The sequence below is a fragment of the Orcinus orca genome, chromosome 8, assembly GCF_937001465.1.
Source record: "Orcinus orca chromosome 8, mOrcOrc1.1, whole genome shotgun sequence".
NCBI classification, from domain to species: Eukaryota; Metazoa; Chordata; class Mammalia; order Artiodactyla; family Delphinidae; genus Orcinus; species Orcinus orca.
In genome coordinates this window covers 6,075,001-6,102,783 of record NC_064566.1, presented here as the reverse complement: position 1 = coordinate 6,102,783, position 27,783 = coordinate 6,075,001, and the positions used below count along the sequence as shown (strand labels likewise).

At 50.7% G+C, this 27,783-nt stretch overlaps 2 protein-coding genes across 3 annotated transcripts; one reads left to right on the top strand and one right to left on the bottom strand.

The window, feature by feature from the left end:
- Positions 1-6,272: 6,272 nt before the first annotated feature.
- CCDC87 (coiled-coil domain containing 87) lies at positions 6,273-9,941 on the bottom strand. Its single transcript, XM_004278121.3, has one exon. It carries the CDS (start codon positions 9,835-9,837, stop codon positions 7,108-7,110), a length of 2,730 nt encoding a protein of 909 aa, XP_004278169.2. The 5' UTR covers positions 9,838-9,941; the 3' UTR covers positions 6,273-7,107.
- A 9-nt stretch (positions 9,942-9,950) lies between these two features.
- Positions 9,951-23,323, top strand: CCS (copper chaperone for superoxide dismutase). 2 transcript variants are annotated; one of them, XM_004277976.4, is made up of 8 exons: positions 9,994-10,128; positions 10,447-10,519; positions 17,008-17,145; positions 17,350-17,527; positions 18,117-18,177; positions 22,681-22,758; positions 22,830-22,933; positions 23,015-23,323. In XM_004277976.4, the coding sequence occupies exons 1-8, from the start codon at positions 10,090-10,092 to the stop codon at positions 23,166-23,168; spliced, it is 825 nt and encodes a 274-aa protein (XP_004278024.1). In that variant the 5' UTR covers positions 9,994-10,089; the 3' UTR covers positions 23,169-23,323. The 2 variants fall into 2 exon arrangements, with proteins under 2 accessions (XP_033258202.1, XP_004278024.1); XM_033402311.1 differs by lacking the exon at positions 10,447-10,519 and having other exon boundaries at positions 9,951-10,128.
- Positions 23,324-27,783: the final 4,460 nt, after the last annotated feature.

Below are 27,783 nucleotides of genomic sequence, written 5' to 3'. Positions count from 1 at the left end.
CCAGGGAAGCACAAGTTCTAAATTTTTATCTATCACTTATTAACTATAAGACTTTCAGTGAATAGCTCTGCTTCTCTGAGCATTTCTTCATCTGTAGGGTAAGCATATAGATGTCTTGCAGGGATGAGATGAGAGTACAATAAAATGAGGCACATAAAGCCCAGGTCCCAGGTCCCAGGCCTTGGTTGGGCTTGGACATAACCTACCTGCTCCTAAGTCTCTCAAGGCAGGAAGGGAGGCTCAAGGTCACGGGTGATCCACAGGCCTCTCCATTACTTCTACTCGCTCTTGAGGGCAGAAACCCTGTCAGCTTTGCTCATTCATTGCTTTCTCCTCAGTGCCTAAGCACAGCCATAGCTCACTGAATATGTGATAAATGAATGGGTGAAAAGGAGATGGAATTCCTTGCCCAAGGTCACAGACAATGTATGGGAAATCTGGGACTTCTTTTTGTTTGTTTTGTTCTTTCTACAAGTATTTTCTCTTCTTCCTTTTTTTAAAAAAAATTTTATTGGAGTATAGTTGATTAACAATGTTGTGTTAGTTTCAGGCGTACAGCAAAGTGGATCAGTTATACATGTACATATATCCACTCTTTTTTAGATTCTTTTCCCATATTGGTCATTACAGAGCATTGAGTAGAAGTTCCCTGTGCTATACAGTAGGATTTTATTTTATGTTATTTATTTTCTTTTATTTTATATTTTTCATTTCATTTTATTTTATTTTCTGGCCACATGGCAGGCAGGATCTTACTTCCCCGACCGTGGATGGAACCTGTGCCCCCTTCGGTGGAAACACCAAGTCCCAACCACTAGACTGCCAGGGAACTCCCTATTTTATATATAGTAGTGTGTATATGTCAATTCCAATCGCCCAATTTATCTCTCCCCCCGTTTCCCCCCGGTAACCATAAGTTTGCTTTCTACGTCTGTGACTCTGTTTCTGTTTTGTAAATTAGTTCATTTGTACCATTTATTTTAGACCACATATAAATGATATCATATGATATTTGTCTTTCTCTGTCTGACTTACTTCACTCAGTATGACAATCTCTAGGTCCATCCATGTTGCTGCAAATGGCATTATTTTGTTCTTTTTTATGGCTGAGTAATATTCCATTCCACCCCTCTGTTGATGGGGGAAACCTGGGACTTCTGACTCCCTGGCTGGGATATACCTGATGATGCCTGTCTCTGTCTGCTCAGGCTGCTGTAACAAAATACCACAGACTGACTGGAGGCTTAAACAAACATTTATTCCTCAGTTCTGGAGGCTGGGAAGTCCTAAATTAAGGTGCCAGCAGACCAGTGCCTAGTGAAGGCCTTCTTCCTGGTTTGTCATTTGCTGCTTTCTTGCTGTATCCTCCCACGGTGGAAAGAGAGGGGGCTCTGGTCTCTTCTGCTTCTTATAAGGGCTGGGGCCCCACTCTCATGATCTCATCTAACCCTAAATACCTCCCAAAGTACCACCGAACATCATCACATATGAGTTTTGGGGGGGACACAAACATTTAGTCCATAGCAATGCCTAACTCAGTGGTATTAGGTGAACTTTGTATTTAGTGAATAATAGCTTTTTAAAAAAAGTTTAGCTTTGGTAAAATTGTAAACAAATAATTCTTTTACATATTTTAGCCCCCAGGTTGACCTAGAAAATTAGTTTGTGATATCTGAGCAGTGACATAAGACATATGTATATAAGTATGCTGTTTAAAGATTTCCATCTTTAGCAAAATTTCTGTCCATCTAAGAAAAAACATTTGCCTCTGGATCTCCACTTGGATGCCCTGCAGGCACATCAAACTTAACTTTTTTTTTTTTTTTTTGCCATGAAGTTTGTGGGATCTTAGTTCCTGGACCAGGGATTGAACCCCACCAGCCTGCAGTGGAAGCGTGGAGTCCTAACCACTGGACCACCAGGGAATTTCCAAACTTAACCTTTTCAGGGCTGAACTCATCATCTCCCCCCACTGCACTCCCAACAAACCCTCCATCCTCTCGTTTCATGAAGGGCTCCACCAGAGGCCCAAGCCAGACACCCAGGAGGACACTGAGGAGGTGCCCTTGACTCTCTACCCTCATTCCCCACAGTCAATCTTCACCAAACGCTGCCAAATTTGCCTCCTAAACACTCCGTCCTGGCTCATCTTCCCACCGTGGCAGCCTCCACCCTTGTCTGCTAGCCTCCAACCCGCAGCCTCCTAACCCTCACCCGTGGGGCAGCCAAATGTCACTCCTCTGACTAAAGCCTGATAAAACCCCCTTATTTCTCTGACCTAATTCCCAAGCATTCCCCACCTGGTCCGTGCCACTCCAGCCACACTGGCCTCCTGACTCACCAGGCACACACCCATCTCAGGCTTTTGAACTTACATTAGCCCCAGCCTAGAATGTTCTTTCCCAGGTATCACACAGCTCTCTTTCCACTCCTTCCAGTCTTCACTCAAATATTCCCTCTTTTGATCCCCTATTTTCTTTTTTGCCGTGCCCCGGCTTGACCAGGAATCAAAGCCGTGCCCCCTGCAGTAGAAGTGCAGATTCCTAACCACTGGACAGCCAGGGAATTCCATGATCCCCTATTTTATAAATTTATTTATTTTTATTTATTTTTAGCTGCTTTGGGTCTTCGTTGCTGCGCACAGTCTTTCTCTAGTTGCAGCGAGCGGGGGCTACTCTTCATTGCGGTGTGCGGGCTTCTCATGGCGGTGCCTTCTTTTGTTGTGGACCACCAGCTCTAGGCGCGCGGGCTTCAGTAGTTGTGGCTCACGGGCTGTAGAGCGCAGGCTCAGTAGTTGTGGCGCATGGGCTTAGTTGCTCCGCGGCCCGCGGCATGTGTGATCTTCCCGGACCAGGGCCCAAACCCCTGTCCCCTGCATTGGCAGGTGGATTCTTAACCACTGTGCCACCAGGGAAGTCCCGATCCCCTATTTTAAATTGCTTTTCTCTGAATTTTCTCTTGCCATTTTGGCTTTTTCCCCCTGTATCATTTGTTTTACCTGCCTGGCTGTTGTGTCCTCCCCCAGAACACGAAGCGTCCTTGTCTGTATTGTGCAGTGTGGCGTCCTCAGCACCTGGAGCAGCCCCAGGCACCGAGCAGGTGCTCGGTAGGTATCTGCTGGTGAATACATGGCTTCCCAACACCTACAGAACAAGGCCCACACTGGACCTGGCCCTGCCTCCGCCTCCGCCTCCAGTCTCACTCCCTTCCCGGCCTTTTCAAGGCTGATTAATGCCAAAGTACTTGTAGTTCTCCCCCATACACTATGCTCCTCTCCTGTACTTTTGCTCACACTGGGCTTGGAAAGCTCTCCTCTTCTCCTCTGCCACCATGTGCCTGCTGACTCCCACTCAACCTTCTAGAATTTAGACTCCAATTGAGTGTGGCCTCCTCCAGGAAGCTCTCCCAGATCACCCTTCCCCTATGCCCGGCTCTGTTGAATGTCCATTTTGTGGGCTCCCACCGTACCCTTCACTTGCCATATTATTGAAATTATCTTCCCTACTAAACTTTAAACTCCTCGGCGACAGCGACTGGTTCTTTCTGGTTTCCTCCGGCTCTGCTTCCCACCATCCCCACCACCACCACCACCAAGCAGTGTCTGCCACTTGGGAGGAGTTCAGTGCTCTGGGCCTGAAAGAAGAATGATGTGGGCCTCAGAGTCACCGCTGGGAATCAAGTGGGCTGTCCGAAAGCCTGATTTCCTCCGGGGACAGGTAACGATGAAAGCCGAAAATCTGATCATATTCAGCTTCTCCCCATGGACTTCAACTGGGCAGACCTGTTTTTTTTAATATTTTATGATAAGAAACAGTACAGTGGTTAAGAGAATGTACTTGGAGTCAGACCTCTGGGTCTGAATCCAGACTCTGCCATGTTCCTAGTTGTGTGACCTTGGGCAAGTTACATAACCACTCTGTGCCTCAGTTTCCTCATCTGGGCCTTGAAATAACAGTAGTGCCTACCTCACTGCATTGCCATGAGGACTCAATGAATTACTGCATGAAAAGTGGAGTCTGGAGTCTGGCACTTAATAATCACTATATAGTATTAGCTAGTGTGATTAAAATTGCCTTTTAAAATAAGTTTTAAAACAGAGTCAGTGGGCTTCCCTGGTGGCACAGTGGTTGAGAGTCCGCCTGCCGATGCAGGGGACATGGGTTCACGCCCTGGTCCGGAAAGATCCCACACGCCGCGGAGCGGCTGGGCCCGTGAGCCATGGCCGCTGAGCCTGCGCATCCGGAGCCTGTGCTCCGCAAGGGGAGAGGCCACAACAGTGAGAGGCCCGCGTACCGCAAAACAAAACCCAAAAAACAAAACAGAGTCAGTATACTCAGATACGTAGAGGACAGACTTGTGATTGCCAAGGTCGGGGAGGGAAGGACTGGGGGTTTGGGGTTAGCAGATGCAAACAAGTATATCTAGGATGGGTAAACAACAAGGTCCAACTGTAGAGCACAGGGAACTATATTCAATATCCTGTGATAAACCATATGGAAAAGAATATAAAAAAGGATGTATATATGTGTGTAACTGAGTCACTTTGCTGTACAGCAGAAATTAACACAACATGGTAAATCAACTATACTTCAATACAATTTTCTTAAAAAGGGAGTCAACATAAAGAAAAGTGTTTGATAAACAACAGTACAAGGAAGAGGTGGGCCAGACACAGAAACCCCAAGACCAAGGGGGTGGGGCTATAGGCTTAGTGAAGTCAGAAGCACCTGGGCCTAGATCCAGTCCCCGCCAGCACTGGTGAACCGTCAGGACTTGACTTCAGCTCTGTGGGTCTCAGCTTCCCAGCGTGGCCAGATCACCAGAAGCCAATGTGCTTGTCCAGCAGCTGAATGACCAATTTGCAGAATTGCCGATTGTTTTTTTCAAGTTGTATTTTACCTCTGGCTTGACATTTTATAAGCAAACAAGCTGGTCACCCAACCCTTCCCCCACTTTCACTGCCCCTGCCCCAGCAACTGCCCACTCCCCCGAATCATGTCTCACAGTCCTTACCACCACCCTCACTACTGCCTTTGCTCCCACCTGTGCCCCTTCCTCTATTTCAAAAAAAATAGGCCCCCCCAGACCCTTTCTGGGGTTTCATGATATCAAAACCATTTTCAGGGCTTCCCTGGTGGCGTGGTGGTTGAGAGTCCGCCTGCCGATGCAGGGGATGCGGGTTCGTGCCCCGGTCCGGGAAGATCCCACATGCCACGGAGAAGCTGGGCCCGTGAGCCATGGCCGCTGAGCCTGCGCGTCCGGAGCCTATGCTCCGCAACGGGAGAGGCCACAACAGTGAGAGGCCCGTGTACCGCAAAAAAAAAAAAAAAAAAAAAAAAAAAATTTTCATAATACTGCTGACACGTTATTTGCCTTTTCTACCCTCCTTGTTTCTGAGTACAGTGTTTTCCAGAGGCTGCATGACGTGCAATATCGCAACAGATGCAGCAGAAACATGAGAATCCAGTTGTCTCCTATTAAGCCAGACATTCAGGAGATTTGCAAAAGAGTAAAATAGCCACTCTTCACTACTTTAAAAAGAAAAGTTGTTTTTCATAACATATATTATCTCTGTAAACACATAATGGGATTAGTGTTAATTTAAATAAATAGTAAGGAACTTCCCTGGTGGTGCAGTGGTTAAGAATCCGCCTGCCAATGCAGGGGACACGGGCTTGAGCCCTGGTCTGGGAAGATCCCACATGCTGCGGAACAACTAAGCCCGTGCACCACAACTACTGAGCCCGCGCTCTAGAGCCCGCGAGCCACAACTACCGAAGCCCGCATGCCTATAGCCCATGCTTGGCAACAAGAGAAGCCACCTAAATGAGAAGCCCGCGCACCACAACGAAAAGTAGCCCCCGCTAGCCACAACTAGAGAAAGCCCGCGCACAGCAACAAAGACCCAATGTAGCCCAAAAAAAAGAATAGTCAAAACCAATTGAAAAGTGGGCAAAGGGCATGAGAATTTTACAGAAAATAACCCAGCTTTTAAATATCTAAAAGATGCAACTTCACTCATAAGACAGATGAGAACACAACTCAAATGAGATGCAATTTTTTCACCTATTAGATGGTAAAGATTAAAAATTTTGATAACACTATTGATGAGAGTGGGGAATTATTATCATCATCATGCAGTGCTGACAATAATGCAAATGGTTACAGCCTTTGTGGAGGGTAATCAGTAATAGCTATCAAAATTACAAGTGCTTATGCTTAGATATAATTCCACTTCCAGGAACTTAAACCATAGAAATAGCTGCACATACTAAAGAGATGAACAAGGATTTTTTTAGAGCATTGTTTTTGTTTGTAAATGTCCAACAATAAGAGACTGGTTAAACAAAATAAAAATACACCCAGAGAATTCCCTGGCAGTCCAGTGGTTAGGCCTCCACGCTTTCACTGCCGGGACCCAGGTTCAGTCCCTGGTTGGGTGACTAAGATCCTGCAAGCCGCGTGGCACAGCCAAAAAAAAAAAAACCAAAACCAAAAACACCCAGTGGGATACTAGATAGCAATCAAAAAGAATAAGGCAGATCTATGTGTACCGACGTGGAATGAACTTGAGGCAAGCTCATCGGGGAAAAAAGAAAGGGGCAAAACAGGGGACAGCATGCTACTGCTGGTGTAAAGACATGTGTATAGACAACATATTCATGTGTGTTCATACATGCATAGGCTATCTCTGAAATCATTTTTACAATGGCCTACAGGCCTTACATAATCTAACCTGCCCCCTGGCACCTTGTCACGACCCCTCTGACTCATCCCTCTTTCCCCTTAGCTCTGCTCCACCTGCATTGGCCACCTTGCTTTTCTGGAACACCCCAGGCACCCACCTGCCTTACGCTTCCCAATAGCTGGCAGGAACACTGTTGTCCCAGATGTCCATGGGGCTCACTTCCTCCCCTCCTTCAAGCCTCCGTTCAAATCTCCCCTTCCCAGTGAGGCCTACACAGACTACCCTAATAAAGCTACATCCTTCACACTTTATTTCCTCTTGCCCTTCTCTATTGATGCATGAGTTTTTGGCTGTGCTGTTCATGGCTTGACAGAAATGGGACTACTGGGCTTGTGGATTTTTTTATGAGAACTTCATGGTCAAAATAAAGTGCTAACTTCAGTCCCCTGGTAGTTGGAAGCACAGTTTTCCTGAACCCCGCACTCCCAGATATTTCTTCTTTCAAAGCAGTCCAGAGGTCTGGGTGAGCTGCTGGGTGTATGGGGGTGAGGGAGGGACCTGAGGGCACTTGGCCTGGTCAGAGTAATGGGTGTATTCCCAGGGGCTATTAAAGGCTGGCTGCTGAGCTTCCTGGACAGGGCTGACTGATGGGAGGCCCTCTTGGCCCAGACCAGGTGGTGGACCCGCCGCCACTGCTGCAGCCAGTAGAGCATCTCCACTTTGTCATGCTTCATCTTGTCCAGGTAGCGCCGCCCCTTGAAGGTCACTGGCTCACCAAAGACTAACTCGATCTCCTCCAGGAGGGGAACCAAAGGAGCCTCCACTAGACCGAGCCTCTTATGGAGATGGTTGCGGATCTGATTCTCCTCCAGGAAGCGACTCAGGCCCATGTCAGTCTTGTGGAAGAAGCGGTTAGGGTCAGAGGCTTGTCGCTCAAACCACTCCAGTTTCCCCAGCAATACCTCCCGCAGCTGAATGGGCTGCAAGGCCTGCTCCCAGGCACTCACCAGTGACGGCAGCTGCCTCAGGCGGGCATTGGAGCTGTACTTGATGGCCATGTCCAGCCGGTCTTTGTCAGGGACCTCAAGCATGGACCACAGCTGCTCCAGACGCTTCTGTAGGCTCAGGATTTTGTGAGAGTCTTCCAGGAGGCTGTTGTTCTCAGTTCCCAGCCTGTGCTCCAGCACCGTGTCCCAATCCCACTCTCCTGGCACAAAGTCTGGCTCGTCGTCTTCTAGCAAGGGAGGTGGGTGCTGAATCTTTCGGGACTCTCTGACAGGGGCCACAATCTCCACAGGAACCTCCTCTTCATACATTTGGAAGATGACATGGAGGAAGTCTGTCTCCTGGGTGGTGAGGTACTTGAAGTAGTCACCCACAGACAAAGTCGTTTTCCACCAGTTCAGCCATGAGGCCTTGTTTGACCACTTCTCCCAGCTTTTACGTGCTTGGAGTGATGTGAAGGAGGACGTCTTATCAGGGTTGGACTGTAAAGTGTTAGCTCTCAGGGAAGAAAGTCCAGCCAGCTTGGTGTTGATGAAACGATGCTGTTTTTCTTGGCGTAGAAAGGCTGAGGATAGGAAGGCCGACCAGTCTTTATTGGCTGCAGGCTCAACCAGGGGCCCCTGGTCAAAAGAGAAGTGGTCCTTAGAGACATGGCTCATCAGCTCCTTGTACACCTCCCTGATGCTACTGCCCAAAGTGCAATCAGTATCCATTTCCTCGATAAGTTTGGGTTCCAGTTCACCAGCCAGGTGGTTGTATAGGACTCCGGCCCCCTCAACGTGGAAGGAATCCAAAAAGTTTCTTGCTGAGACCTGTACAGCAGCTGCCTGGACCACCTGATTTCTTAGCTTCAAAGTAACAGTCACTGGCTGTGGTTCAAGTGGATGGGATCTGGGGGACTGGGGGCTCCACTGCTCTGAGGCTTCCTTCTCCTCAAGGCCCTTCAACATTCTCTGCAGCTCTTCCATGTGATGTGCTGCAGCTGGGCGGTAGGTCAGGGCCCCCAGGAGTGGGGGCAGGCCCGAGTCCAGCGGTGAGTAGTGAGACCACCCCAATTGCATGTTCTTCATCCTCTGCTTCAGGTCCTCAGCCACAGTGTCCCCTGCCAGCTCTGGTTTGCTCTCTGCAACCAGGACCAGTGGGGTTAAGGGGCGAGGAGAGAATGGAGGAAGGCCCAACTCATCTGCTAGTTTCCAGCCCTCACGCAGAGAGGGCATGGACTGGCCCCTCTGGAGCTGGGAGGAGAGGGGCAAGTGGGAGGTGGGGGGAACCTGGCTGGGGGTAGCCACAGAGGACCCAGGCAGTGAGGCAATCTGTGAACTGAAGTTGCTTTCTCTCCCCTTTTGCATGGTGGACAGCCAGCGGAGAGGCTTCTTCTTCTTCAGCTGGGGAATGGACTTCCATTCCTTCACTGGGTCCGGTTCAGGCTCACTGACAAGCTCTCGCGGGCGGCTGAGTTGGATGAGGTAGTTCAGGCTGAGGTTGGAATATGGCACTTGGGCAAAGCCAGTGCTGTGATGCCACGGGATAGGGCAGAGCCTGAAAGCCGCAGTGGGGCCGAGGGGGCGCAGTCTCGGCACGCAGACTTGGACCTGCCCTTCCTTCAGCAGGGCGCGGAAGTCGGCGAGCAGGCCACGGTAGACCTCGGGACCGGTGAGGAAGACTGTGCAGTCCCTGGCGAGGCTGGCGGCCAACCGGGTGAGCGTGGCTGATTCGGTGAAGACAGCTGCGGGGGTCGACATGATCTTCTGAAGGTGCAGGTAGCGTACGAAGAGCTGCTCGCTGCTGAGCAGCACGTAGACCAGGAGCCGCTCCCGCAGCCTCTGATTGTTCAAGTAGCTCAGACCAGGTTCGGTGGGGGGCTCCTGCCAGCTGCACTTTAGCTCATCCAGGATGACCTCGGTGAAACGGAGTCGTACCTTGCGAGGCGCGCGCGCCTCCAGCCCGCTGTTGGCCAGCCGCTCCGCTACCTGGCGGCAGAGCGACGCCACCGTCAGCCGTGAGACCGGTAGGGGCAGCAGCATCAGGACCTCCCGCGAGAGGCGCTTCTGAGACTCTGTGCGCGTCGTCATGCGGGGGAAGAGCGACAGCGGACGCAGCAACCGGTGGTAAAACCGCTGGAACTCGGGCTTATACGGCTCCATCTTAGACCAGGCGGCGCTGGCGGCGCCGGCGGTTACTAAGGCAACGAGGGGCCGGATTGCCCAAGTGCGCCTGCGCAGCCCTTGCCCGCTACAGCGTGGACGTGGGTGGGTGGGATGCAGAGCCTTGCATGCGCTCGCAGCGGGAGGCGGGGCAAGGAGTGGCTTCCGGGGCTCCGCCTCTCCCGACGCGTCTCAGGGTTGGCGCCACAGGACCTGGACAGTTCGGGTCCTCCGGTGGTGACTGCGTTCGGGATGGCATCGGACTCGGGGGACCGCGGGACTACCTGCACGGTGAGGGTCGAGGCCTCGTGTGGGAGCCTCGCAGGGGCGAGAGCTTCGGCCCCTGGGGTGATCGTTAACTTGAGAATGGGGGAAGGAGCGTACACCTGGGTTGGGGCGTGGGATCCAGGCTGGAATGTGAGAGTAGCAGGGCCCTTGGCGTTAATGTTGAGGGGTGTTGCTCTTGGAATGATCGTGAGTGATAATGAAGGCGCTTGAGGAGGGGTCACGTGGGGCGTTACTCCAGGCCTTTGGGGGTGGTCGCAGGGAAGGTAGTGAAACAGGGTCACGCAAGAAGGTTCCCTAGCTCTCATCGGCCCGTCCTTGCAGCTGGAGTTCGCGGTGCAGATGACCTGTCAGAGCTGCGTGGACGCGGTGCGCTCGTCCCTGCAAGGGATAGCAGGTAAGAACCTGCTTAACCAGATTAACTTCTCAGTGCGCAGTCAGGAGGCCTCTGGGAGGGGCAGGCAAATCTCTTAGACCAACCCTACTCCCATTTACAGATGCAGAAATTGAGACCTGGAGAGAGGAAGGAACGTTCTCAGAGTCACACAGGGACCCAGAGGCGGAGTCTAGAGTGCAGGTCTCAGGCCTGCCCTGCCAGGTTCTTCTACTGGCTCTGCCTGCCCTTGTGGTGTCTTAAACCTCCAGTGCCTGGAGGGTGAGGAGGAAGGCAGAGCGTAGTCCCCCCCTACAGGGGTTTTCCCTGGAATACAGGCAGTTCTTGCTTGAGAAACAAAATAATCTTGACAAAGCAAACAGCAGCCCTAGCCACGTTCCATCTTGGGCGGGCCTGATTCTTTTTTTTTTTTTATTTTGGCTGCTTTAGGTCTTCATTGCTGCACTTTCTCTAGTTGCGGCGAGCGGGGGAGGTGCGCGGGCTTATTGCCGTGGCTTTTCTTGTTGCGGAGCACGGGCTCTAGGGCACGGGCTTCAGTAGTTGTGGCACGTGGGCTCAGTAGTTGTGGCGCACAGGCTTAGTTGCTCTGCGGCATGTGGGATCTTCCCGGACCAAGGATTGAACCCATGTCCCCTGCATTGGCAGGCAGATTCTTAACTACTGCGCCATCAGGGAAGTCCGGCCCTGATTCTTAAAAGCCAGCTAGCCGGTCTGGAGGTGACCAGGCACAATCGGAAAGATCTGAGAAGGCAGAGCCACCAGCATGGCCATGGGAACTGCCTGTCTTTGATTCTGTCAAATGTTTATCCAGTCATTCAGGTATAGACCAGACACTGGGGGCTTTTTAGGGAAAAGTGTTCACAAATGTTTCAGGCACAGCCTCTGCCCTCAGGTAACATGAGCACACAAGCATTGCGCTGGGAAGAGCAGTTCCTGGAGGAGCTGCCATGTGATGGCTTCTGAAACTGGGACATTGGTGGCACTTGGCTCTTTATAAGGCAGCAGTGTGTCCTAGGTCTTCGGGGTATGTGCTCTAGAGTCAGACTGTTTGGGTTCAAATCCCCCCTTTGCCACTTAATGGCACTAAGACCTCGTGCATGTTACTTTTTGTGTCTGTTTCTTCAGTGTTTAAATGGGCAAGGTAATGGAAGCTACCCCAGAGGTTCATTGTGAAGAGTAAATTAGTTAATACATGTAAAAGCACTTTAGAAAGGTCTTTGGCATGTAGTGAGAGCCCACTAAATCTTAGGAATTATGAGAGGCAGGGCTTATAGGTGGTAAGCTGGTTGGGCAGAGGCATGAGGGGACAAAACTTTTTTTTTTTTTTTGGCCGCACCGTGCGTCATGTGGGATCTTAGTTCCCCCACCAGGTATCGAACCTGTGCCCCCTGCAGTGGAAGCGCAGGGTCTTAACCACTGGACCGCCAGGGAAGTCCCTGATCTTTTTTAAGTTGTTCAAACTGGCTTATTTAGGGGTTCCATTTTCACTCCTCAATAGATTTTATGTATTTCTCATATGCTTCCTCACCCATTAGTTCATCTAGTTCTGAGGTGTTCCTCAATGTCATCTCGATCAGCCAACCATCTTCATAACATTTGTGGACAAGTCCTGGATTTTCTGCAAGAGCTTCATTCATTTCAGTTACTTCTCCTGATAGAGGAGACTAGAGTTCACTAGCAGCTCTCACACTTTCCAAAGCACCAAACTGCTCTTGTTGGTTCAGTTTTGTCCCAACTTCAGGCAGACTACAGTAAACAACATCTCCCAAAGCGTCCTGTGCAAAATTGTTGATTCCCACTGTTCCAACACCATTTCACTTTGTTAGCCATTCATGTTTGCCCATGAATCTTATGCATAGAGAGCAGAGCGGGGCTGGTGCGCAGCGGCCGGGCAGCACCTGCCCTCAGCCCCCAGAGCGCTTGGTGCTGGCTTCCAGTGCCATGTTTGCAGAGGGGGACAGATCCTAAAGCTGGGTTTGCTTTGACTATGTGTTTGGGAATGAGGGGTGAGTGTCTGAGAAAACTGAGCCATTCCACTGAGAGTGGAGTGTTCTGACCAAAGCTTTCCAAAGCTGTTGGACTCTACCTCCTGTAAAACATTCTTACTGGGAGAGCAGACAGCTGGACTTCTGTTGGACATAGGGCAGTTTTTAGCCCTCTGCAGTTTCTTAGAGACCAGATAAAGACTTCTGGTGACTACATTTTCTGGTCTGGGTAACTGGAAGCAGCTTGGCTTTCTCATGGGCTGGCTTCCCAGTTGCAGAGAGGGAGACAGAAAGAGTGATCGGGTGATTTGCCCTCTCCAGGAGGCCTGGGCTTTGGGGAAGAAGGCTCTGCTCTCCTCCTAGGGGTAAGTGGGAGGACCTCCCAGCCCAAGGCTCACTTCCTTGAACTCTTATCACCCACCCTAGAGTCCCCTACGGCCTTATCTTTTCTCCCTCTCTGGGCTCTGAGCTAAACAGGTACTACTGGCCAGGCCACACTCCACACCAGCCAAACCGAACTGCTGCTCAGCTGGGGAGCCAGCCTTCTTGGTTCAGACTCAGGTCAAAGTTTTGGGAATTGCAGTCACAAGGAGCTTCCCACTGGGGCCCTCCCACTTTCGGTGCAGAGAAGCAGCTCTTCTTAGGAGACCCCAGAGCAGCAACCTACCTGTGCCAAAGCCAGTCCATCAGAAAGTCTTGTCTGCTGTGTCTAAAACTCTTTTTCTGTACTTTGGGCTTCACACCAAACCAGACCACCTCACCTCACCACAACCCACACGAGAACCTCATCTTTGGGCTCTCTGTTGCCCTTTCCGATAGGTTCTTCACATAGAAACCAGAGTGATTTTTTTCCTTTTTTATTTTCAATTATTTTATTTTTTGGCTGCACCGCGTGGCTCGTGGGATCTTAGTTCCCCAACCCGCTGGTCGAACCTGCACCCTTGGCAGTGAAAGCCTAACCACCGGACCGCCAGGAAATTGCTAAGAATGATGTTTTAAATCATACATCAGATGTTGTCGCTGCTCTGCTTAAAATCCTGTGAAAGTCCTAATATTTAAGAGCTTCCCATAGGCCAGGCACTGTTCTAAGTGCTCTATATGAGATAACTCGTTTAGGCCTTCAGTAGCCTGCTGAAGTAGGTCGTATTGTTATCTCCATTTGTAGAGGAAGAAACTGAAAAGAAAACAGAAAGGTTGAGTAAGCTAAGGCCACACAGCTAGTAGGTGGCAGACTCAGAATTTCAACTCCAGAGCCCACACCCTCAACCACTGTACTCTGTGGCCTCTGCCAATGGCCTCCCCTTGCATTAAAATTAAATTCCAGATTCTTTCCTGTTGCCTGCAGGGCTTTGTTTCATTGGTCTCCACTTACAACTTTGTATCTTATCATTCTCTTTACTCCAGCTCCAGCCACTGGGCCTTTCTCTTCCTAGAACACATAGATGTTGTTCCTGCCTCAGGGTCTTTGCCCAAACTGTACCCTCTGCTGGAATGCTCTTCCCTGATGACTACATTCAGGCCTTTGCTTAAAGTCCCAGAGAAACTTTCCTTCACCAGCCTAAGTGGCTCACGCCCCGGTTGTTCCCCAGTACCTGTTTCATTGAGCACACTTTGCCCTATCTGAATCTCCCTGTGCATGTGTTTGATATCCATATTCCTGTGCTGGAACACATGCTGCTTGATGGGGCAGAGACATCACCTGACTTGTTCCCTGCTGCATCCCTACTGCCTGGAACGGGGCGCATGATAGGCACTTAGTGTACATTTGTTAAATGAATGAATAGGCAAGTGAATCCCTCACACTGCATGCTTATTAAGCTCTGGGAGCCTCAGACAATCAATCCTTTGGGGCCCAGTCCTTCTTCCTGTGGGGCAAGGGGACCAAGCATCAGCTCTGGAGTTGGACAGGCTGCCTTCTGAGCTTTGCGATCTCGAGCCAGTTGAGAAGCCCTCCAGCCTCATTTCTTCACTTGCCAGAGGAGGACAGTATCACTGTCCTGATGTGTGCAAAGCTGAGCACACAGCTCTTGGCATTCCCTAGAGGCTCAGAGTTCCCTGCCGTCCTCCCTACCACTTTGGCATCCAGAGGCACCTCTGGGTGGACCTGGAGCTCCAAGGCTTCACGCTAGGTGGCCCAGGATGAGACATTGTGTTAAGTGACAGGCAGTTGGGTTATTTGGGGGGTTTTCTTCTGGCAGAATTGCCCGGTACTTGCCAGGAGGAGATGGGTGTGTCTGTCTGATTTCTGTTTACAAATTCGGCCCCTCCCCCAACAGTGTCACCGATGGGGCAGGGGATCTGTAGAAGCAAGACCGTGGGACCCTTTGTAACCACAGGCCAAACAGTCCTGCCTCTTGGGTGCTACCTCCTCCCAGTACCATCTCCCCGTTTTGCCTCGAGTTGGAAGGAATCTGAACAGCTGAGGTTCCTTGTGTGTGCCTCAGGGACTGTTATTCCCATCTCTGCCTGATGGTTAATCCAGGTGTAGTCTTGATTCTCCCACAGCCCATGAGCTCCCTGGGGACTAGGACTGGTGCTTTCCCTGACCCTGGCCTCCTCCAGGCCCAGCACACATTTGTTGAACGAATACAGGGCGGGGGTGGTGGTGGGTGGGGGAACCAAGGATGAAGGGAATGCAGACAGTCAGTGCAGGCTTCAGTTCACACAGCATTGGCTCAGCAGAGGGACATGCCTCACTTAACCTGTCTTCTGGGCTGCCCAGGGCTCCCGGCTCCCATGGGCTCTACCCTGCCAGAGCAACAGACACACTTACTAAGATCAGAGCAGAATGGTTGTAAGCTCCACAGGTGAGATCATCCCTCAGAGTTCCCAGCCATCCCCTGTGCTCTGGCTCAGGATTCAAGAGTTCTCTTAAAAGGCTTATGAGCCCTGAACATCTGAATGAAAGAGAAGCCCCTTCTCGTCCTTCTTTGAGGTGGCTCGATGGCCCTCAAAACTGAGCATGTGTCAGAATCGTCCCGCAGGTTGTGTATACACCAGGGTGGCTTCAGGGATTTGGAGGGCAGTTGAGACCCTCTGACTTTTGAACCTGACCCTTGTGGACCACACAGAGCTCCTGCCCACACAGAGGATTGTAATCGGTGCAGCATGAGTTACATAGGAGAAGTGGGAACTGCCACAGGAGGATGGAGGAGGGGGCGCCAAGCCAGCCTGGAGGCTGGAGCTGCTTCTCAGGGTGAGCAGTATTCAGGTGAAGTGCTCGGGCTCTGGAGCTAGGCTGCCTGGGATGAGTTCCAGTCCCACCATTCACTACAACGTGACTTGGAGCAAGTTGCTTAACTTCTCTATGCCTCAGTTTTCTCATCTGTAAAGTGGGGATAATAGTGCCCAACTCACAGGGTTACTGCATTAATACAGGTAAAGTACGAAAAAGCCCACAGTGCGTGTTCAGTAAATGTTAGCTTTCAGGATAGTGGTGATAGCCCCCTCTTTTTTATGTGTGCCAGCTTTATTGAAATATTCATATATCATAAAATTCATCCATTAAAGTATACAGTTCAGTGGTTTTTAGTATATTCACAGAGTTGTGCAACCATGACCACTATCAGTTTTCTATTTCATCACCTTATGAAGAAAATTGTACCTTTCAGCTATCACCCTCCTACTCCCCTACCCACTAATCTACTTTCTGTCTCTATAGATTTACCTCTTCTGGGTATTTCATCCAGAATGACATCATCTAATATGTGTTCTTTGTGACTGGCTTTTACTTAGCATAATGTTTTTAAGGGTCATCCACATTGTAGCATGTATCAGTGCTGAATGCCTTTTTATGGCTGAATAGTATTCCATTGCATGGGTACAAGTTTTGTTTATCCACTCATCATTTGATGGGCTTTGGGGCTGTTTTCACCTTTTGACTATCATGAGTAATGTGGCTATTGATAGCCCACTTTTATACAAACATTTTTTTTTATTGTTTAATTTTTAAAAATTGAAGTATAGTTGATTTACAGTGTTGTGCTAAAACATTTTTAAAAGAACTATCTGTGTTTCAAAAGTTATAAATAGGGGCTTCCCAGGTGGCGCAGTGGTTGAGAGTCCGTCTGCCAATGCAGGGGACACGGGTTCGTGCCCCGGTCCGGGAAGATCCCACATGCTGCGGAGCGGCTGGGCCCGTGAGCCGTGGCCACTGAGCCTGCGCGTCCGGAGCCTGTGCTCTGCAACGGGAGAGGCCACAACAGTGAGAGGCCCGCGTACCGCACCAAAAAAAAAAAAAAAAAGTTATAAATAATGCCTCGCATGAAATAAGAATTCACAACACTCCTGGGGGCAAGATGGCGTTATCCCCACTTTATTCATAAAGAAACAAACTCAGAGAGGTTAAGGGCCTTACACAGCTAGAAGGCAGCTTCAGAGCTTGCCTCCAGCCATAGGAAGGTTGGTTAAGATGGGGATGGGGAATGGCCCCCTGATTCTCTCTTCCCTGCTCCCAGCACAGGGGTGCCAGCCCTCTGCTGCCCACTGTCTCCTGTCTTCTCCCAGGTGTCCAGAGTGTGGAGGTGCAGTTGGAGAACCAGATGGTCCTGGTACAGACCACCCTGCCCAGCCAGGAGGTGCAGGCCCTTCTAGAAGGCACTGGGAGGCAGGCGGTACTCAAGGGCATGGGCAGTGGCCTGTTCCGTGAGTAACCTTGGCCTTGGACTCTCTGGGAGGGAGGTGGCCTGGGTGTGGTACCGATCCAACCATGGCCTTTGGGGGCTCGGGTTGGCGTGGCTTTAGGGACCCCGCGAAGTTATGGGGGCTCTCTCCACGTCATTTCCAAGTTGATAAATGGGTGGGGCTGGGTGAGGTGATGAGCCAGCCCTGGTGTTTAATACCTTACAGAGAATCTGGGGGCAGCAGTGGCCATTCTCGGGGGGCCTGGCCCTGTGCAGGGAGTGGTGCACTTCCTACAGCTGACCCCTGAGCGCTGCCTCATCGAGGGGACCATTGACGGCCTGCAGCCTGGGCTGCACGGACTGCACGTCCATGAGTTCGGAGACCTCACAAGGAACTGCAACAGGTGAGTCCTCTGTAACCTCCCTGTAGCATCCTTATTGCCCCAGTTGTGCACCCACATAAGTGCAGGGGGCTGTGTTCAGCTTTTTACACACTCTTTCACGTTTGATCCTCACAAGTACCCTGGGAGGCATATACACAAAGGCCCAGTCTACAGATGAGAAAACTGAGACTCAGAAAGGTTAAATGACTTGTCAAAGACCCTAGAGCATGTAAATGGTAGAGTGGGGATTTGAACCAAAATCTGACCTAGACAGTCCTGCTCATAGCCACCTTACTGCCTCCGAGATGGAAGGTGACTCCTGGACACGGGAGAGTCAGGTCTCCATGTCATGGTGTTTGTCATGCTGTCATGCCATTAGTTGTTTACTCATCTGTGTCTCGCCTGGAAGCTTATTGAGGGCAGGTCCCATGACTGATTCTTCTTAGTGCCCTCAACTCAGAGCCTGGCACAGAGTGGGCCTGTGTGTTGAATGAGTGGATGAATGAATAAGTGAGTGAATGAATAAATGAAACAAATGTAAAGTAAGAGGATGGATCACCTGGCCTGTGAGCTATTGTTTCACTGCCCACCTGCTATCTTTCCTTCTTAGCTGTGGGGACCACTTTAACCCTGATGGAATGTCTCATGGGGGTCCCCAGGACTCTGACCGGGTAAGTGAAAGCCCAGAATCCTAACCACTAGGCCACCAGGGAACTCCCCGACCAGGTAAGTATTCTTTTTAGGCTGAGAGAGAACCCAAGGTCTCAGAGGCAGGGCACGCAGCTCTCGGGGCCTGAAAGTATGATTCCTTTTTGTTGGGGTCTTTTTCCCTCACTTTTTTGGTTCCATTTAGAAACATTTATTGACACTTTCTGTGTTGAAGACCTACTCCCTAAGACTCACAGTCTGGTGAGGGAGACACTGAGAACTCCTTGGTTGCAGTGCAGTGAGAGAATCCTTGCAGGAGCCTGCCGGAGGCCCTGGGAGCCCAGAGCAAGCTCCTGACCCAGCCCGAGGGGCACATGCAATGGGAGAAAGCTTCCTGGAGAAGGTGATGGTGTGGAAGTTAAAGGTTTTACCTAAATTAAAAAGGCCATCCCAGAACTTCTCTGGTGGTCCAGTGGTTAAGACTCCTCACTTCCACTGCGGAGGACATGGGTTCGATCCTTCATCGGGGAAGTTCCTCATGCCTCATGGTGTGGCCAAAAAAAAAAAAAAAAAACAAAAAACAAAACGCTGTCCCTGACGCTGCAGCTCCTGGCCCTGGAGTTTAATTTTACACCAGAGAATTGTTTCCCCATCAGCAGTGAGTCACATGCTGCCTTAATGATTCTTGCCTTATCTGAGTACTACTTGTTCTGTTAGTTACTCAATGTTTTTATTTAAATTGACTGATTTTTTTCCCCTTAGGTAAATTTAGTTATTTTTAACATTTTAATCTATCACTGAAGGTTTCAAACAAGTTCTAAAAGTGGAGAAACTAGAGTCCCGAACCCCCATGTCCCTGTCACCCAGTTACCAACTCGTGGCCAGACCTGCTTCATCTACACCCCTGGCCCTTCTCCACCATTATTTTGAAGAAAATCAAGACATCATTCATGTAATTAAGGTAGATTTATTTTTAACAAGAAACTTGATATGGCCACAGAAAATAAGAAACCAGTACTTCTAGCCCCAAGAGGAGGATCATTGTGAAGCTAAATCAGTGCAGACCTAAAACGTGTCATTAGGGTCCTGCCAGGGACTACGGCCTGCTTTACCGTTGTCAGCGTGATTAGTGAATGTCAGAGAGGCGTTAAAGACGTTTTAACACCAAGCTGAAATTTCGTCCTGGATGTCGTGCCAGGAGGACGGCCTCCTCTCTCAGTGATGGGATGTTTCCTGACGCCCTGTCCGCACACACCTGATTCCGTCTCCTCCGCCTGCGGTGCTATGTGTTCCCCTCCTCAGGGATTCAGAGGGGATCAGCCTCTGAGCCACACACCAGGCTGCTTGCTCCTCCGCCCAGTCCTGGAAACGCCCCCCCCTCCTTAATCTTCCTACCGCAAAAGACCCCAACACCAGGCACAGCAAAAAGTGCCAGGTGTGAGCAGCAGATGTCCCAAAGGAAACAAGATAAAGCAGAAGTGGCTCTTCTTGCTGCTTGCTCATCAGCCGCGTCACACAGCCCCACCCACCTGTGTGCAGGGGAGGGCAAACAAATGAAAACATGGTGTGTGTTTCTTAATTCATGTAAGTGATTTTTGTTTTTTTGGACTTTTGACAGCTCTGTCACTTTTCTAGTGATCAAAGTTTTTACTCCTCGCCCCCCGCCCCCTGGGGAGTGGGGGAAGCCTTTCTGTTGGGTCCATTGCATAGTGTCATACTTGCGTTCTGTGTGTCAGTTATCTATTGCCGAGAGTCAAATTACTCCAAACTTAGGGTTTTTTGTTTTTTTGTTTTTTGTTTTTTTTGCGGTACGCGGGCCTCTCACTGTTGTGGCCTCTCCCGTTGTGGAGCACAGGCTCCGGACGCACAGGCTCAGTGGCCATGGCTCACGGGCCCAGCCGCTCCGCGGCATGTGGGATCTTCCCGGACTGGGGCACGAACCCGTGTCCCCTGCATCGGCAGGCGGACTCTCAACCACTGCACCACCAGGGAAGCCCTATTGGGGTTTTTTTTGGCCAAGCTGCTCGGCTTGTGCGGATATTAGCTCCCCAACCAGGGATCGAACCCACAGCAGTGAAAGCGCCAAGTCCTAACCACTGGACCACCAGGGAACTCCCAGGTTTAAAACAAACAACAAGCATTTGTCATCTCACAGTTTCTCTGGGGTAGGAATTCGGGTACAGCTTAGCTGGGGACCTCTGTCTTCGGGTCTCTCAAGGCTCGATGTGGGGAGGACCCACTTCCACACGAGCTCATGTTGCTGTTGGCTGGCCTCAGGGCCTCCCTGGCTGTTGGCCAGAGACATCAGTCCTTTGCCAGGTGGGCCTCTCCCTAGGCCAGTGCACAGCACAGCAGCTGGCTGCCGTCAGAGCAAGTGAGAGAGAGAAGGCTTCCAAGACTGAAGCCACGCTCCTTTTGTAACGTAAGCTTGGAGGTGACGCCAGGTCCAGCCCACCCTTGTGGTGGAGCACACAGGGTGTGAATCCAGGGGGTGCATCTTAGAGGCAGTCTTCCTCATTGAAGCCTTGAAAGGTGCTGAGCAGGAATCAGGCAGGTGAAGAAGGGAGAGTGGGAATGGAGGCTCAACAGGGGACGCCCCGTAGACAAAGCCCTGGAGGCTTGAACCGGCAAGAAGGAGGTCTGGGAACTGGCAGCCCTATGCCTCTTAGGAAGTGGAGTTTCTGAAGGGCCGAAGACCCCCTCGTGACCCGTGCCTTGGCCTGGGCCCCTCCCAGGGAGGGCATCTGAAGGGGCTGGAGCCAGCTGCTGTCTTGTACCCGAGCCCTCGGTATAGGCAGAGGAAGACCTGAGCAAGAGCTACATGTCCAAGGAGCCATGATGACTGGCATGTTCCTTTTGGATTTCAGCGTCTGGTTTTGTCCAGACAGAAGTGAATTCAGTGTGGGGATTTATGTCCAAGCCTGGTTGTCCCTTTGCACATCTCCTAACTGGTTTCTAAGCTTCCTTCCCTTCTCTCCCCATCCACCTCCAGTCCTTTCCCTTCATGCACGGTATTAGAGGAATTGTTCCAAAGCATGGAGTGACAAAGTCACACACCTGCCTGAAACCTTTCTTAACTCCCCAGTACCCAAGGGGACAGATCTCACATGGCTACTTGGTGTGACGTTCAGTGCCACCTGGCCCAGTTCCACCCACCCGTGTGCAGGGGAGGGACTAGAAAGCCTGCGTCCCCTGACCCTCTGCTGCTGGATCGTGCCTCTGAGCCACACACCAGGCCGCTTGCTCCTCCGCCCAGTCCTGGAAACGCCTCCCCCGCCTTTATCTTCCTACTGCAAAAGGCCCCAACACCCGGCACAACAAAAAGTGCCAGGTGTGAGCAGCAGACGTCCTAAAGGAAAACAAGATAAAGCAGAAGTGGCTCTTCTTGCTGCTTGCTCGTCAGCCCCGTCACACAGTGACATGCTTTGTGACCCTGCTTTGTGGCAAGGCCATGTGTACCAGCGCATGTTGGCTCAGGCTCTTACTTCTGCCCAAGTGTCAGGTTGGGGGCAATTTATTTGCACAGACAGATGTGGGTCTCTGGGACTCATCAGTAGGGCCTTGTCACCAGGAAACACACTCACTATTGTGCTAACCCTATGTTTTGTAATCACTAGTGTGTTCCATGTCTGTCTCCTCACCATGCTCTGAACCCCTTGAGGGGTGTTGACCACATATACACCATCACCTCCCACCCTGCCTGGCAGAGGGTATCTGATGTAGGCGGAGCTCAGTAGCTGTGTTAGGACATTTTAAAATATATTTATTTATTTATTTATTTGGCTGCACCGGGTCTTAGTTGGGGCGTGCGGGATCTCTTTAGTTGCAGTGTGCAGGATCTTTTTAGTTGTGGCATGTGGGATCTTTAGCTGCGACATGCAGGATCTAGTTCCCTGACCAGGGATCAAACCCGGGCCTCCTGCATTGGGAGCGCAGAGTCTTAGCCACTGGACCAGCAGGGAAGTCCCAGGACATTTTTATTACCTTCAAGGGAGAAGGTGGGCAGAACCAGATGTTGGGGGCAGGAGACGCCCTTTTTGCCCCTGTGTTTCTTCTTTTCCTGGAGGCCGGACGTCAGGGAAGGGATGCTGGCTGCCTCTGATGGTCAAGAAGCCAAGCTTGGCCAACTTAAGCCCAGGGGAACTGCAGACTACCAGGGGCTCACAGAGTCATCGGGAGGCTGGAGAAGTGGGCTTGGAAAAGAGCAGGAACCAGGCTAGATTCTGAGGCTTGGATGCAGACTGGGCAGCAGCCTTGTAGGAGAAGCAGCCTGGTCTAGTGACATGACTTCCTAGGGAGGGAGTCACTGGCCGTTTTCAGCGTGCTGTCATTCAGCGTGCCCAGGATTTTAGTTCCAGGGAGAGAGAGTCCAGTTTCCTTCCTTGTGTCCTGGGCCGTCCCTTCATCCTACCAGACTGGACCCATAGGAGGACACTGGTACTTTGAGGAAGGGGACCCAGATACTGGGAAGCCAGAAGTTAGCAGCCATGTCCCACGTGCCCTTTCCCCCCCGGGTCTCATTGCAGCACTGTGGAGACCTAGGGAACATCCACGCTGAAGCTGATGGCCGAGCCGTCTTCAGGATAGAGGATGAGAGGCTGAAGGTGAGGTGGAAAAGAAGGTGGGGACCTTTCCTAACAGGTCCACTGTCTGAGGTCTTTGTCTCCCCTCAAAGGTGTGTGATGTGATTGGCCGAAGCCTGGTCGTCGATGAGGGAGAAGACGACCTGGGCCGGGGTGGCCATCCCTTGTCCAGGATCACAGGGAACTCAGGAGAGGGGTGAGTGCTCTGCCCGCAGTGCCCGCGGAGACCGGGAGGGGCCAGGCAGGTGCTCATCTCAACCCCACTGCTCTTCCGCAGGTTGGCCTGTGGCATCATCGCACGCTCTGCTGGCCTTTTCCAGAACCCCAAGCAGATCTGCTCCTGCGACGGGCTCACCATCTGGGAGGAGCGAGGCCGGCCCATCGCTGGCGATGGGCGAAAGCAGCCCGCCAGTCCCCCCGCCCACCTCTGAGCACAGCCTCAGCCTCGGGTCTGTCACTGTCCTCCCTGCTGAGCACTTCCAGAGGGAGGCCCTGCTCACCCAGTCCTAGGAGAACTAGTGTGTGGGGTGTGTAGGGGTTGCTGTGATCTTCCCTTGGCAAATTAAAATTTTATTTTCATATGGAACTTGGTGTTTTGTCCATGTCCTGTTGTCCCTTAATGGGCTTAATAACCACAGTCCCTCTGCCTCTGTCCTCCCTGTCGAGGGCCACCTCTTGGCTTTAGAGGCAAAGAAAACTGGATTCAAAGCCACACAGTTCCTGAGGGCCATATCCTTCTCCTCAGGGTCAGAGTGAAGGACCATAGCAGACATATTTCTGTTTGTGGCCTGTCCCCCTCCCTTCACTATGGCCAGTTGGAACCAAAATGGACACCTGACCCACACAGGGCCTTGCTTTCCCAGAGAAATCAAAGTGGATCCAGCTTTAGTTTCTCCCTGGGGTTGGATCTGTAACATGGGAATATGGGAGCTGTGGGTGGGCCTCTTCTCCCTGCATTATGGACCGAGTATCAGAAAAAGCCCATCGGCTGAGGAGGAAGAATGAGGCAGATGCACAGGGAGAACCTAAGAGTCGCAGGAGAATGCCAGATGCTCCGGAGTCCGCACTCTGGGCCTTTCCTGAGGCCAGCGACCTCCTGATCTGGGAGTCAAGAGACCATCCCCCCACCAATGCATCATCACCCACTTTCTAAAAAAAGTTAATGTGGCTTGAGTTGATTTCCTTACTCGCAAGTAAAAGACTCTTAATTAATCGAGTAAATGAAGTGTTTGGCACAGGGCCTGGCACAGGGTAAGTTAAGGGAGCAGTGCCTGTGATTCTGAGGCCAAATGCGGCCCCTGGAGGCAGACCCAGCCAGGCTCCCCTCTCACAGGGATGGCCGATGTCCAAGGACATCGAATTCCTTGGGGAATTGGGGCCGGGAATTCTGGGGCTTCGCAATCATCTGTTGTGCCCCCTGCCCCCACTGGACTGTGTCATGCTTGCTCATCCATGACGAAGCTGCTTTTGTGACATGGTAGGCTGGCAGAGTGCAAACTTTGCCCCTTACACTGCCTGCTTGGAGCAAGGTGGGTGGATTAACAGCCAGCTGGCCTTGGCTTGAGGCACCTGGCTCTGCTCGCATTCCCCAGGCCCTGTCTGTTTCCCTCTCAAGACTGCTGGCTCTGCCTCTAGCCCTGCTCTTTTCTCGCCAAACCTATGCTGGTTGCTTTCCAGCTCCCCTTGGTTCCTGGGGAACCAAGTCCTTTTAAGCCTGGGGCCCAGGCTGTGTTTCTCCACCTCAGAATCATTGCAGGAACTCCCCTTGGACTCTGCTCACAGCCAACTCCTGACCTCCTCTCACCTTCATTCTGGAATTCTAGCTGGATTTAACCCATTTATGGCTAGACCGCTCACCATCCCCTGCCACTCTTTTTCTACTCCTAAGGGATCAGTATCCCCATTAACTTTTCTCTCTTCTAAACTCTCAGCCTTGTGGTTTTCAAACTTCGTTTTTAAATCACAGAACACTGTTCAAATACCTTGAAACCCTATCTGTAAAGCAGAAGTGGAACTACAGCCAAAGATGCTTAGCTCTGACTAAGCGTCCCAAAAACCCTGGGGCTTCAGGGAGCACAGGTGGAAAATCTTTGCCAAATTCAGGCATTTTCGTGTTCTCTCTCAACTTCTGCCATGTCCACCAACCATCTGTACTATCATTTACCAAATACTATTCTTTAAATTAATTCACTTTTAAACTTACTTAAAAAGGAAAATTTAGGGCTTCCCTGGTGGCGCAGTAGTTGAGAGTCCGCCTGCCGATTCAGGGGACACGGGTTTGTGCCCTGGCCCGGGAAGATCCCACACGCCACAGAGCGGCTGGGCCCGGGAGCCATGGCCGCTGAGCTTGCGCTTCCGGAGCCTGTGCTCCGCAACAGGAGAGGCCAGAACAGTGAGAGGCCCGCGTACCACAAAAGGAAAAAAAAGGAAAATTTAATCATATTAGCTAACACCTGTATAATGATGATTAAGTGCCAGACTCTATTCTGAACACTTCACGTGCAGTAATTCATTGAATCCTCATGACAATACTACAAGGTAGGTTCTGTTTTTGTTTTTTTCTTGGCCACGGCACGTGGCTCGTGGGATCTTAGTTGGCAGTGAAAGCTCGAGTCCTAACTACTGGACTGCCAGGGAATTCCCAGTAGGTTCTGTTATTATCCTATGTCACAGATGAGAAAAGTGGAACACAGGGTGATTATGTAACTTGCCCAAGATCACACAGCTAGTTACTTGGCCAAGTCTAGATTCAGACCCAGGTGGTCTGGTTCTAAGTCTATATTGGTTCTCAGTGTAAAGTATGGAAAGCAAGAGTCATTTGCCATAAGTAGAAGTTTTCAGGGACTTCCCTGGTGGTCCGGTGGTTAAGACTTGGTGCTTCCACTGCGGGGGGCAGGGGTTCGATCCCTGGTTGGGGAACTAAGATCCCACAAGCCGTGCGGCTCAGCCAAAAAAAGAAAAAGAAAAAAAAACTGTTCCACAAATTGCTCAAAATCATGTGTAACTCCAAGGATTTTTGCACTGTGTCTCAGGGAACCCAGATACTTTCTTTTGCCCCCTGTTCTCTCAGCTGCCCTTTAGCATCTTTCCTCTGCCGCAGCTGCTTTCTCAGTGGCTGCCAGTGCCCAGCCTCATAATCCATGTCTTGGAAACCTCCTATCTCTTCTGCCCTCTTCCCCCTGGGTTTTCACCTTCCGGCATTGCATTCTCAGTTCTGCCTGGGGTTCCACACTGTGGGTTTGTAGAGCTGCTCCTTTTTCCCAAGCGGGAGATCTCCCCAGCTGAATCCTGGTAGAGGGGCCCAGTTGGAGTCACTCTTCAGAGCCGTGGCAGAGCCTCGGCTCAAGGGCTCCTGGCCACAGGTGGGGTCCTTGGAAGAGGTGGGGGCCATTATGCGAAGGTAAGTGAAATTCTGGCTTCTGAAAACCCTTCTCTCTGTTCCTCCTCTGTCTTCTCTGCTTTACCACTACCAGTGGCTCTCAAGTGGGGGCCCTTGTCATCCCTGACCAGAGGCTTGAGCAACACCTGGAAATGTTTGAAATGCAAATTCTGGAGCTTCACTCCAGACTTACTGAATCAGACACTTGGTGAGTGAAGCCTAGGAATCTGTTTTAAAAGCCTTTGGCGGGGTGGGGAGGGATAAACTGGGAGGTTGGGATTGACATATACACACTACTATATATAAAATAGAAAACTAATAAGGACCTACTGTATAGCACAGGGAACTCTACTCAGTGCTCTGTCATGACCTATATGGGAAAAGAATCTAAAAAAGAGTGGATATATGTATATGTATAACTGATTCACTTTGCTGTACAGCAGAAACTAATGCAACATTGTAAATCAAGTGTACTCCAATAAAAAATTTTTTAAAAAAAAGGCTTGTAGGTGATTTTGAGGCATACTAAAGTTTGAGAACTACTAGTCTCATGTTTTAAAACTGGTTAGGGGGACTTCCCTGGTGACGCAGTGGTTAAGAATACGCCTGCCAATGCAGGGGACACAGGTTCGAGCCCTGGTCTGGGAAGATCCCACATGCCGAGGAGCGACTAAGTCCATGGGCCACAACTACTGAGCCCGTGTGCCACAACTACTGAAGCCCACACGCCTACAGCCCATGCTCTGCAACAAGAGAAGCCACTGTAATGAGAAGCCCACGCACCACAACCAAGAGTAGCCCCTGCTCACCACAACCAGAGAAAGCCGGTGGGCAGCAATGAAGACCCAACGCGGCAAAAAAAAAAAAAAAACTAGTTAGGGACTTCCCTGGTGGTCCAGTGGTTAAGACTCCAGGCTTCCACTTCAGGGGGCACAAGTTCATTCCCTGGTTGGGGAACTAAGATCCCCCAAGCTGCGGGTCACGGCCAAAGAACAAAACAAAAAAAACAACAACAAAAAAACTGGAGCTATGTGTTTTAGGAGTAGAGTCAGGACTATCCTCCAGCCCCCAACATCTTCCCCTCTAATTTAAATACATATATGTCACCTACTTCCAAAAAGGACTTGAGGTATCTTAGCCAGAGAGAGAGAGAGAGAGAGAGAGGAGATTATACCTAAAAACCCTGGTGATGGAAAGCACCATAACAGAGAGAGGGCTGAGCTTTAAGGCCAAGAGCAAAGTGCTCTGGGTTCCCTTGGTCTAATTGCCTAATAATACCGCTAAATATTTCAGCAGGAGAGAATCCTGTCACTGTGTCTATGATGCATGTTAGTGGTATTGGTGCACCTGAAGAGACTGTGATTACTTCTTTTTTTAAAGTTACTGTGATAGGCTCATAATGCCTCCCCTACCACACACAAATTATCAGGTCCTAATCTCTGGAAGCTGTAAATATTACCTTATCTGGGAAAAAGGGTCTTGGCAGATATGATTGAGTTACAGATTTTTAGATGAGATTATCCTGGATTACCTCGATGGGCCCTAAATGCAAGCACAGGTATTCTTACAAGAAGAAGGCCCAGGAGGTCCCCCCCACAACCCCCAGCACCACGGGGCATACGGGATCTTAATTCCCCAACCAGGGATGAACTTGTGTCCCCTGCAGT